This window comes from Rana temporaria, chromosome 3, assembly GCF_905171775.1.
Source record: "Rana temporaria chromosome 3, aRanTem1.1, whole genome shotgun sequence".
In the NCBI taxonomy this organism is placed as follows: Eukaryota; Metazoa; Chordata; class Amphibia; order Anura; family Ranidae; genus Rana; species Rana temporaria.
In genome coordinates, this window is record NC_053491.1 from 145,495,556 (window position 1) to 145,508,891 (window position 13,336).

At 41.0% G+C, this 13,336-nt stretch overlaps 1 protein-coding gene across 1 annotated transcript in view; it reads left to right on the plus strand.

Moving 5' to 3' along the window:
- CPNE8 (copine 8) overlaps positions 1-13,336 on the plus strand; it is a 335,485-nt gene that overhangs the window by 122,998 nt on the left and 199,151 nt on the right. The window contains exon 3 of the mRNA XM_040343623.1: positions 8,284-8,330. Coding sequence (XP_040199557.1) covers positions 8,284-8,330 — 47 coding nt within the window. The remainder of the gene's footprint in view (positions 1-8,283; positions 8,331-13,336) is intronic.

Consider the following 13,336-nt stretch of genomic DNA (forward strand, 5'->3'; position numbering starts at 1 on the left):
AAGTGTTTTCACAACTTCATCTGCACCTGGAGAATTAAAATGTTTTGCTGCAGATTAAATCTGGCAATAGCATTCAGAGTTAGTGGCCTATTCCTGTGCTGTGGTATTCAAAAATACTTGTGGCTAAAGTCTCTGACTATACACACTAATGGTTATTTTTAAGATAACACATGCATTGCCTCTCTCTACTTTATGCTTACACACTGTCCTGATGCTGGCAATTTTTTAACTAACATATACCTGAAGTCTATATTTTGAATATTTTTGGGACATGGGGATAGGGGGGGATTTGGGTAATGTGGGGTTGTGGTTTTGAAGATTTATGTGCATTCGGTTTTGCCATTTTATTAAATTTTAAAGCCAATGGATTGTGGTACTATTAAAAAAATAAATTCAAAAACTTTACTATTAAACTGTGTGCCATTGGCCAATTTGTAAAAATGTTGTTATAGTTTTTATATCTATTGTGACTTCTATATCCTCTGGTCATTTGAGACATATTGCTGTTGATAAAAATAAATAAAAAAATCAGGTGTTGAAGCCAAATCTACCTAAAAATGCCATTTATTCAAATTTAAATGAATTTTATTGGGGTGGTCCTACTGTATTTAAGCCAAGCTAAATATAATAAATATATATATATATATATATATATATATATATATATATATATATATATATATATATATATATATACGGTAAGGGATCAGAGGGGTGAGCAGCCGGCTCAGTGACAGTCCAGTAAAGTAAAAAGGCTTTATTCACCAAAAATGGCAAAACAAACAGGAGCAATGACAGGCTTGTCTTGAAACACAGTTGCACACTCAGGTACAGTTCAGGTTTTACAACAGGCAGGCTGGTATGCAAAGTCCACAGCTCTAATCAGAGCTACAGTTTCTCCCCTTTTAATCCAAACTTCTTGAACGTCTAGTCTACAACCGACTGAGCGTCCACCTTGCTGATAATAACCTTCTTGATCCCCTTCAGTCTGGATTTCGTCCTCAACATTCCACAGAAACGGCTCTCCTAAAACGAACAAACGATATACTAACGGCCAAAACGAAGGGACACTATTCTGTACTCCTACTCCTGGACCTCTCTGCTGCCTTCGATACGGTTGACCACCCCTTCCTCCTCAAAAAACTCCACACCTTTGGTCTCCATGACTGTACTCTTCGCTGCTTCTCTACCTACTTATCCAACCGCACCTTCAGCGCTACTTACAACTCTACTTCCTCCTCTCCTCTTCCATTCTCTGTTGGGGTCCCCCAAGGTTCTGTTCTTGGACCTCTCCTATTTTCAATCTACACCTCCTCCCTGGGTCAGCTGATAGCCTCCCACGGCTTCCAATACCACCTTTACGCTGATGACACTCAAATCTATTTCTCTACCCCTCAACTTACTCCTTCATTCTCCTCACATATCACTAATTTACTATCAGATATATCAGTTTGGATGTCACACCACTTCCTCAAACTCAATCTATCCAAAACGGAATTTATCATTATCCCTCCCACACGTGCCTCTTCCCCTGATCTCTCTGTCAAAATTGATGGCACAACTATCAGCCCATCTCCACATGTCAAGGTCCTAGGAGTAGTCCTGGACTCTGAACTGTCCAAATCTTGCCGCCCCTTTCTAACCAATGACACCACAAAACTCTTAATTCACTCCCTGGTCATCTCTTGCCTCGATTACTGCAACTCACTCCTCATTGGCTTACCTCTGCATACTCTAACCCCCCTTCAGTCCATCATGAATGCTGCTGCCAGACTCATCCACCTTACCAACCGGTCTGTCTCTGCTACTTCTCTCTGTCACTCCCTCCACTGGCTTCCGCTCACCCAATGAATTAAATTCAAACTACTAGCAATTACCTACAAAGCCTTCCACAACTCTGTCCCCAGCTACATCAATGACCTAGTCTCTAAATACCAACCTAATCGTTCTCTTCGTTCTTCTCAAGACCTCTTTTTCCAGAGCCTCTCCAAGCCTATGGAACTCCTTACCCCAATCTGTCCATCTATCTCCTTCTCTATTGGCTTTTAGAGGATCCCTGAAAACTCTCCTCTTCAGAGAAGCCTATCCTTCCCACACCTTACAACTGTATTTGCATTTGAGTCCATCTGATCATCCCCCACAGCTAACTACCCTTTGTTCCACTTGACCCTCCCTTCTAGATTGTAAGATCTAACAACCAGGGCCCTCTGACCCTCCTGTATCGAATTGTATAGTGACTGTTCTGTCTTCCCTGTTGTAATGTGCTGCATAAACTGTTGGCACTATATAAATTCTGTATTATAATAATAATAATAATAATATTATACAGGTTAGCTCTTTTAAGCAGGTCACAGTCCAGCAATGGAGCTTCTCTCCCAGCGTGCTGATGTCTTCCACACTCTAAACAAACAGCTCCACTGACATTTCCAGAACACCTGATTAATAAGCAGGTCTGAAAGGGAAGTACCTGCCCTCCCCAGTTAACCCTCTATTCACCTACTCCAGACTGACTCTCTACCTATTTCCCCCACTGTTCCCGGCTAGGGGCTGGATAATGTATACCAAAAAATGGCCATAGGCCAGGGAAAGGGAATCCTTATTTCAATGCACGCTCTCAGGTCTATGACCCCTTCCTACTCTGCATCTACATCATCTCTAGACCGGATTGCAGCTGTAAATTCATAGTCATAGTCACCTCTATTCAGTCCCATTTGGCGGTACACTTCCCAATACTGCTCTGTGAGGAGCGGGTGCACCAGTTCAGCCCAGTGGCTTGGCCACGCTTTAAATGACTCCACGTTCTGAAACTCAGTGAGACAGTCCTCAATGTGATTGTCAGGTAGCATTGGCTGTAAAAAGTCACTAGCACGGATAATACCTTCGTTACCACAGAGAACAGCACCCACCTTTTCCACTATTTATGTTTCCTCTATGTTTCTGCCCCTTCATGAGACACCTGTTCTCCACAGTAGGCCCAAACACCAGCACTTGATGCCCAGGTTTAGACTCCCTGACCCTGGCAGATCAGTTGGGGACTCCACTTTGGGTCATTGCTAATGATTTTTGCCCACGTTTAAACACTTCCCCACTCTTGATTGTATGATCCACAGAAAAACGGGGGGGGGGGCTGCATATCTTCCCCAGGATGCTGTGGCTCACCACTCAACCACGTAACTTGTTCCCTGGCGGGGATCAAAGCGGAGTCCTTACCCTGAGCACCAAGGAAATCCACTCAGGAGCTCCCAAGATACGACAAGTCAGGCCCAGAGGGAGAACTCTCTGCTTGCATCCTACAAATACCTCCAGGGGAGCTAGGTCAGTTTCTGCAGGTTTACACATCTGATATATTTCATTACTGATCACATCCTTGAACACAGTTTTAATCACTTTATATGGGGGTTTCTCCTTTTTGGGGGAGGCCCCTGAACCTTTGAACTTCTGTTCACAGAAGTCCCAAAATACGGGCAGTCTTGCCCAATTAGCAAGTAATGAGGTATATGGTGTCACTGATGATGTCCATGAAAATGAAAGACCCTCTCCTAGCTGTACCCCCATCCCATAGACTTTAATAGGCAACTTTATACCAGATTCGCCAAATCCTCAGTGAATGGAACCCCAGCACTATTATTCACCAATGGTCCATCTTGAGGCAGACCTTCACTCAATAACGTTAACTTCCTCTCCTGTGCTGTTACCCGCCACTTCCCTTTTTCACAATTGGGGACTATTTTTTATTATTATTATTATTTTTCCCTTGGTGAGGATGATGTATTTAGACACTTGCATCTTCCTGGGAAGTATATGTCGCCCATCTCAGGATGGCGTGGAGCAGATGTAACTTTTTTCTTACCCTTTAGTCACATTCAAGACCCATGGCAGGTTGGCAGGTTTGCACATGTGCAGGGTCAAGAGACCAACATCTTGGGGCTGACTGTGCACTCAATGAAGAGACAATTGCTACTAATTGAAAAAGATGGCACAGGGACAGGATGTGTAATGAAAGGGACAATGCAGGATTCATTGGCTTGTGGGTATGTTTATTATGCATAAAGGAGCATCAAATGCAAGTGGATAATGGAAACTAAGAGATACTAAAACATGTGTAGGTAACTTTAGGTGCCAGGTTTCCACTCCTGGTAGTTAAAACGAGTCTGTCACTACTTTTTAAAAAAAAAGAGCAAAAAATGGTCCCCCTACCTACTTTTTTTTCAAGAGCTACTGTAATCCTGCCAAAGAATCTTCAGCATGCAATAGTGTTTGGATACCTAGAACACTCAGGCATGTCAGATGCTGAATATTCTTCAGTAAGCTTAGCTTTTCAAGTGAAGAAAGATTGGTGGTATGAATGGAATGCAGGCAGGCAGTGTTTTTTTTTCCTCTAGTAGTCACTTAATTAAGATAAAAAATTTAAAGTCAGCTGTCTAGGTTTTTAAAGTTAAAGATAGTTATGCCTATTAAATTTACAAATTATACATACAGTACTTGTAATGCACAAGCAATAATTTGTGGATGTGCTAAAGTATTACTAAACCCAGGGCCCTGCATTTGCTCTATCCGGTCTGCCACGGTATACAGAACATTTTTATTTTAGTAAATATAAATTGCTAAATACCTTTTTCTCATCAGCATTTAGAGCAGTCATGTGATTTCTATCAGTGTCCAGAAGAGCACTGGTTAAACCTTGTAGGAGGGGTTTTTATTTGTCCCTGACTGTCCTATGAGGCTGCATGACACCCGATCCTCTGGCTGGACAGTGCTGATTGGCCCTGTGCTGACCACATGCACTCTCCCAAGAAAAAAAAAACTCTATAGCAATACACACCAAACTGAGCATGTGCATTGTGACTCCAATGGCTCTGTTTTATCAGAAGATGGATTAGGGACAGTGGAACAAGGGAAGGATCAGATAATACAGGATCAATCAGTCTTTTTACACAATGAGCAGGATTAACTTCGGTCACTTGCTTTAGGTCCCAAGCCACTCTTGCATTTCATTAAAAAAGGTGTAATGGATTTGTGCCATGTTTTTTACAATTTCATTGAATGCCAAGTTCACAGCTTATCCATAATTATAAGATGAAAGCAAGAATATGTATGTGTGCATATGGTATTATTGAAAGTTCTTTTGCTTTTTGGTTTGTTTCCTAATGTCCAACCATAATTTAATATCATTAACTTACTTTAGGATGCAAGACATTACTTTTCATTAAACAAAGGAAACTGATTTTTGACAAGTTCTTTATAACTTGTAACAGTATAGTAACATTTTAAATAAATCAAGGGATATTGTTTCTGCTGAGTTATAACTCTGTAACTGTAGGAATGCATGGACGGCGTGTAGCATCTGATTCTCCGATGTTCTAATTTACATTTCAGTGTTAGCAAAACTACGCGTATACCGTAGTTTAAAGCCCAGCTGCAGCCCAACATTTTTGAGATTTCTTCTAACTTCTTGCCCTCTGTAAGTTCGTAATATCTTGTTAACAATGACACAGAGAGGGTGATTGAATTACCGTGTATAAAAAATGGAGTTAGTGTAAAAATAAGGGGCCAGATTCACAAAGAATTGCCCTAGCGCAGCGTATCAGAGATACGCTACGCCGCCGTATCTTACCTGGCGGAATTTCGAATCCAGGAAGATTTTGCACCGTAAGTTACGGCGGCGTAGTGTATTTCTCGGCGGGTATTTCAAATTGGGCGGGTAGGGGGCGTGTTTCATTCAAATGAAGCGCATCCCCGCGCCGATTGAAATGCGCATGCTCCGTTTCGAAATTTCCCGCCATGCTTTGCGCGAAATGACGTCGCACCGACGTCATTTTTTGAACGTAGACGTGAGTTACGTCCTTTCCTATTCACGGACGACTTCCGCAAAAAAAAAATCAAAATTCGACGCGGGAACGACGGCCATACTTTAACATGGCAAGTCTATCTATACGCCACGAAATAACAGCTTTAACTATACGCCGGGAAAAGCCAACTAGCGACGACGTAAGAGAATGCGACGGCCGCGCGTACCTTCGTGGATCGACGGAAAAAGCTAATTAGCATACCCGACGCGGAAAACAACGCGAACTCCACCCAGTGGGCGCCGAAATATTGCACCTTAGATCCGAAGGCGTACGAAGCCAGAGGCCGTCGTATCTTGGTTTGAGGATTCAAACTAAAGATACAACGCGGCAAATTTGAAAGTACGCCGGTACTCACTGTGGATCTGGCCCAAGGAGTCTAAACACAAGAAAAGCGGTTAGAGACTCATTGGCATCAAGGAGTTGATGGTACAAAAACATTTTTTTTTGAAAAATGTATTAATGCACAAGTACGAAAATTGGATAATTTTACAACCATCACCACATATATTTTTTGGAGGTCATTTTTGGTTACAAGAGACAGCACACACTGTGTGGAGGCGTGTTATAGGGTTGTATTTATACTTCCTTCTTGAGTTATTTATGATTGAATTACTATCCCTTCCCTTTTAAATATTCACTGTATGACAAAGGTAATACCTAATAGTCATTTTAATTATATTTGTGCTTTGCATTGCAAAATTTCCCTGCCCTGCTTAGATGTCGGCTATCAGCACCTAAGGATTTCCAATATTTGCAGGAATTTTAAATAGTGACTGTGAGGTGAATACTAAATAACCATTATTATTTTTTTTTTAAAGATGTTATATTCTGACTGTGTGTGAATATTAGTGAGAAAATACAGATCTTATAGTTTGACCAAAAAAGTTTAATGTTTACATAAAAGGAATACCGCATGTACGTCTGTAGTGCAGCAATTAAACTATTTTGTAGCAATGACCTTTCAGCTAAGCCTGACATTTCCTATGTACAGAAAAGGAAACATTTGTCTCAGTGTTCAACTATTGTAGCTCACACAGCAGGCAAAAATTACAGCTGACAGAATAGTCTAGTTTTCTAGGCCATTGCTGAGGTAGAGGCAGTGACTCACTCGAATTCAGCCTAGTTATATGTGAATGGAAGTAAAGAAAACAAATTACCTTACAGCGAAAAAAGATGTAAAAATAATGACCATGTGTACCAGAGGAATGCATGGTGCATGGGTCGGACATACCCGCAAGGGAGATTGAAAAAAAGTTATTTATAACATCCGAACTGTCAGTTAATATTAAGCAATAACATTTTAATTTAGTAAACTGATATGTGTATTCGTGTGTGTGCGTGTGTGTGTCACAAACAATAACCTGACATATTGTTTCCTTCACCAGAGGCAGTGAGGTGCATGAGCTCCTGCCTCTAGTGCAGCTACTGCTGTGAATCGGGGTTGTTAATTACAGATAATTCAGATGTATATACAATGTAAATTCTATGGGGCAGATCCACAGAGCGAGTACGCCGGCGTATCTACTGATACGCCGGCGTACTTTCAAATTACCTGCGTTTTATCTTTGGTTTGAATCCTCAAAACAAGATACGACGGCATCTTGGTTAGATCCGGCAGGTGTACGTCTTTGTACGCCTTCGGATCTAAGATGCAATTCTTCGGCGTCCGCTGGGTGGCGTTCACGTTGCAAATTAGCTATTTCAGCCGATCCACGAACGTACGAGCAGCCGGCGCATTGTTTTACGGCGTCTCTAGTCTGTTTTTTCCGGCGTATAGTTAAAGCTGGTATTTCGTCTCGTATAGTTAGACCTGCCATTTTAAGTATGGCCGTCGTTCCCGCGTTTATTTAGAATTTTTTTTTTTTTTTGCATAAGTCGTCCGTGAATCAGGATGGACATAATTCACGTCTATGTTAAAAAAAATGACGTCCTTGCGACGTCATTTAGCGCAATGCACGGCGGGAAATTTAGGGACGGCGCATGCGCAGTTCATTCGGCACAGGGACGCGCTTCATTTAAATGAAACACGCCCCCTAATCGCCGATTTGAATTACGCGCCATTACGCCACCAGAGATAGACTACGCCGTCGTAACTTACGGCGCAAAATCTTTAAGTATTCGAACTAAAGCCAGGTAAGGTACAGCGGCGTAGCGTATCTCTGATACGCTGTGCGGGTGAAGATCTCTGTGGATCTGCCCCTGTATTTTTGTTATCCTATTTTTTTTCTTTTTTTTTTTTTACATTGCATTTTTGCTCAATTGACTATGAAAAATGTTAAGTAGATGTAAAGGTTACATATGTTCTTGTTATGTAAACTTATTATATATTTTGCATATGTGCAAACGTATGTATATTCAAGCAAGGAGCTACATAAAGTCAAAATCCATAACACCAATTAGAAGGAGATTAATATTGTTTTTTTTCCTGTTACAGTATGTGTATTGTATACACAAGGTATTGGAAACAAGGAATGGAGAGAGGTAAGTTTGTTTTGATTTTATTTGTCTATAACCGTATTGCTTTAATTGTATATGAAAAGCAGGTTGCGTTTTTGTCTATTTCCAAACAATGATTAAAATGGATAGGTAATGCCTTGAAAATAAAAATGGACATACAGCACATTCCATTCATTTGTAAAGTAACTATTGAAGTTAATTTAAAGTCAAGAAGATACTGTATAAAGAAGATATTCATAAGTTGGGCACATTGTGCAATTATCCTTTAAAGCCACCTATTGTACTCAAATTAGAGGCTTTTAGCTGCACAGTTGGCCCAGAGCCTGCAGTGCATGTGCCAAATTCTGATCAAACAGTTGATGCATTTGCCAAACTGATGATGGGGAAACCAACTGTGCATTCCAATATTAACATCCATTTAAGTCGCATTTGATTGACAACAGTGGTTATTTTGTTACTTTAGAAAAATCACTTTTTTGTAAGTAAAGATATCAACTACAGAGTAATCAGTAATAAGCTTAAAATGGTTGTAAAGGTTCCTTTTAAACTACTGCATTGTTGGTTCACTTACCCTTTCCTTCGATTTCCCTTCTAAATGTTTTTTTTTCTTTGTCTGATTTTCTCACTTCCTGTTTCTCCTCAGTAAACTTGCCACCATCATCCAAGCCGTTCTGGCTGGGGGTTAGTCAGGCAGAACAGCTTACTGAGGAGGAACAGGAAGTGAGAAATTCAGACAAAGAAAAAAAAACATTTATAGGTGGATTCAGAGAGAGTTAGGCCGGTGTATCAGTAGATACGCTGACCTAACTCGGAATATGCACCGTCCTAAGTTTAAGTGTATTCTCAAACTGAGATACACTTAAACCTATCTAAGATACGACGGCTTGCGCCGTCGTATCTTAGGATGCAATATTTAGGCTGGCCACTAGGTGGCGCTTCCGTTGAGTTCGGCGTAGAATATGTAAATGCATAGATACGCCGATTCACGAACGTACGTCCGCCCGTCGCAGTAAAGATACGCCGTTTCCGTAAGAGATACGCTGCCTAAAGATAAACATGCCCCCTAGGTGGCGTAGCCAATGTTAAGTATGGCCGTCGTTCCCGCGTCGAAATTTGAAAATTTTACGTTGTTTAAGTTGTCCGTGAATAGGGCTGGACGTAATTTACGTCCACGTCGAAACCAATACGTCCTTGCGGTGTACTTTGCCGCAATGCACACTGCGATATGTACACGGACGGCGCATGCGCTGTTCGTAAAAAAACTTCAATCATGTCAGGTCACCCACCATTAACATAAACACGCCCCCTCAGCCTAATTTGAATTAGGCGTGCTTACGCCGGCCCCATTTACGCTACGCCGCCGTAAGTTAGGAGGCAAGTACTTTGTGAATACAGTACTTGCCTATCTAACTTAAGGCGGCGTAGCGTAAATACAATACGCTACGCCGCCTTAAAGATGCGGCGGTCTTTATGAATCCACCTAATAGAAGGGAAATCGAAGGAAAAGGTAAGTGAACCAACAATGCACTAGCTTAAAGGAACCTATTTAGAAAATAAAAAAGGAACCTTTACAACCCCTTTAGAAATACTTTCTTATTTATTTGTGCAAATGGAAATCCAAAACACTCTCATTTGTGGCCCTTTCAAACTTTTTGGAAGAACAGTTTACAACTAGCTTATTGGCTTACTGTTTTTCTAAAGCAAGACCTAAATCCTGGGCGTTTGCCTTTTGTTGTACCATTTCGACTGATATCACCTTTTACTGACATATTAACAGCATGATTGTGATGGACACATGCCATAATATAATCACTCTTTAACAATGGCACCGTCAGTAGTATTAAAAAAAAAATGATGATTATTAATATAAAAGCATAAAAGTTATCTCAACACAGTAAACCATATAATTTAAAGCAACAATCTTACATGCTGATTTTGACACCCTAACTTTCATACTGCCTGTTTTTTCATTAGATGTGTTTTGGTGATAATTTATATTTTCAAATTATAGGTCATATAATTTATTGCATGTTGAATTAAAAATAGTAATTCTAGTAAATTAATTTAGAATATACAATAATTATTTCACCGTAGATGTAAATAAAAAACACGAAAAAACATCTGAATTTTTTCTAATTGTTATGTATAGAATACACTTTTTGAGAATTTCTCTTAGAAAAAGTAGCTGTCCCAAATACCAAGCCATTGACTCTGATTTAAAGCATCTGTGCAAGATAAAGGAAAACCTGCAGACACGGCCTTTTGGGAGTACTTGAGGACAGGGTTGAGAATCACTGGAGTAGAGCAGGGTTAAAACTGCTTACATTTTTTGTCATCTGTATCAAGTGATATGCCTTCTGTTCTGTAGACTCAACCGGAAGTTAAAAGATATCTTCCCAATGTGAGTGACGTTCCTTCTTAAGCCTCATACACACGGTCGGACTTCCATCCAACTTTTCCGTGGATTTTAGTCCGAAGGGTGTTGGCTGTGAACTTGTTCTGCATACACACGGTCCAACATTTTCAGCCAACATTTACCAAATCACGTGGTTTTTCAGCTCTTTACCGCCACACTTTGGGCAACTTCTGCTATTGTTGTCTGATGTTTAGCATTGGTTCTGAGCATGCGTGTTTGTACTTTCGACTTTAGTTTGATTTACTTGTGCACACACGATCGGATTAGCTGAAGTAACAGATTTATTGCCCAACAATTGGTGAGCATGAACAGCCAACTTTTGTTGTCATGAATTCAGCCAACAATTAATTGTCTGATGGAGCATACACAAGGTCAGATTATCCGACACAGCGCAACAATCAGACAATTATGGCCATAAAGTTGGATCGTGTGTACGGGTCTTAAGACAGTTGTCATGGCAACCAGTGTTTCAGTTAAAAGATTTCCCCTCTATTCCTGTTCGGACGGCAACTCAAACTTTTGAATTTGGCCTCATTTCATTCTTGCTGACATTGGTGATCAGGGCAGTTAATCTCCTTAATAGAGAATAATGATTTTTTTTACTCTGGCATGTGTGGCAATGTGCAAAATGTGTAGCACAATCAATTAGTTTATAGGCACCCCTGATGTGTCTTTACATATCTGCGTCAAAATGTTTTGGGAGGTTTTAGTGGTTAGTTGTACTTTTCATTTTTTGACAGGTTCTCTTTAATGTAACATATAGATTCCTCTGCACTCTATTGCCGCTAATAGAACACAGATCATACTTTGTTAGCTTTTTCCTGGCCACAACGGCTGAGGAAAGTGACAGCCAAAACTGACCTAATACAGTGCACATCACTTCCAGGTTCTTACTAGGTAGGGTAGATCGGAGAATGAATAATTGCTGGTCACCCTCATCTCTACCTTGCAAAACCTGCCATGCTGATCCCAGGCCCAAAGGTGCAGAAAATATTGTGGTTGGGTTAGAAAATTAATTAGTCGGGTGCCCCAACTTGGAAGATTTTACCTTTATTTCTGTTAGGCCGCATACACACGATCGGTTAAACCGATGAAAACGGTCTGATGGACCGTTTTCATCGGTCCAAACCAATCGTTTGTGGGCGCCATAGGTTATTTAACCTTCGGTTAAAAAAAAGAAAACTTGCTTTAAAATTTAACCGATGGATTGCTAACTGATAGGTCAAAACCGATCTTTAGTATGCAAAACCGTCGGTTAAAAAAACGCACATGCTCAGAATCAAGTCGACGCATGCTTGGAAGCATTGAACTTCGTTTTTTTCAGTACGTCGTTGTGTTTTACGTCACCGCGTTCTGACACGATCGTTTTTTTAACTGATGGTGTGTAGGCGCGCGAAGGACCATCAGTCAGCTTCATCGGTTAACCTATGACAACGGTCCTTGGACTGATCGTGTGTACGAGGCTTAAGAGTGTAAATTGCGCTAAGGGGAACACAAACAGCAATAAAACACATGGTTGGTGGGGTACAAAAGCTGCCAATATGTTAAATTTTAAATATTTTAAGCATAAAAGGCTCGTTGGGTATCAGTGAGGGTATTTTTACAGATAATTCTGCAAGTCACAACTGTCTGGTTGCAATATTTTGAAATGGAATCCTAGTCTGACCAAGGCATTTTTTAGCTTAAAGTAGACCTTTACCCATAACAAATTGATAAAAAAAAAGTATACTCTTTAGCAAGGAACATACATTCCACATTAATAATTATGCCACCAAAATTAGTGTGTGCTTTAAATTGCCTTCAGCATTGTTCCTGTTTCTTCTTGCTGGAGGCTGCCATTTTGCTAAAGCCCAGAGCCCCAGAACAGCAGTAAATCATAAAGCAGAACTAAACCCATTGATTTGACAGTTTCAAATAACATTTCTGGAATGCTGGGATAGCTAAGGCCCCTGTCACACTGGGGCGAGAGGCGTGGTGGCGGTATAGCGCCGCTAAAAATAGCGGCGCTATACCGTCGGAATTGCCACAGGATTCGGCCGCTAGCGGTGCGGTATTAACCCCCGCTAGCGGCCGATAAAGGGTTAATACCGCCCGCAATGCGCCTCTGCAGAGGCGCATTGCGGGCAGTATTACTGCGGTTTCCTATTGTCTTAAATGGGAAGGAGCGGTGAAGGAGCTCCAAAGATGCTGCTTGCAGGAGATTTTTTTCTCCCTCGGGCTTTCACATTGAGAAGGCTGGGCAGGAGTTTTTCAGGCGGTATTTAGACGCTATTTTTAGCGCTGTACCGCCTGAAAAACTCCTCAGTGTGAAAGGGGTCTAACTGTCACATTTGCCTGTGTCCTCAACCAAACTGTCAAACCATCAAATGGCTGGTGTCATAACTGATCACATGTTCAGCACCCATGGCAGTTGCAGATCAAATAGAAGCAGCTTCCTAGGCTGTAAAAGGCTAGGATGGTTTAACTGCACTTTAAGGCTGTCAGCAGATCGGCCTCTACATACTCAGCAGTGCCTAAAAATGGAGAGCAACTGAGCATGTGCAGAGCAGGGTGAGACAGTGTATTACTGGATTATAAACAGTATAGACACTTATTTTTATTGTTTTACATAGCT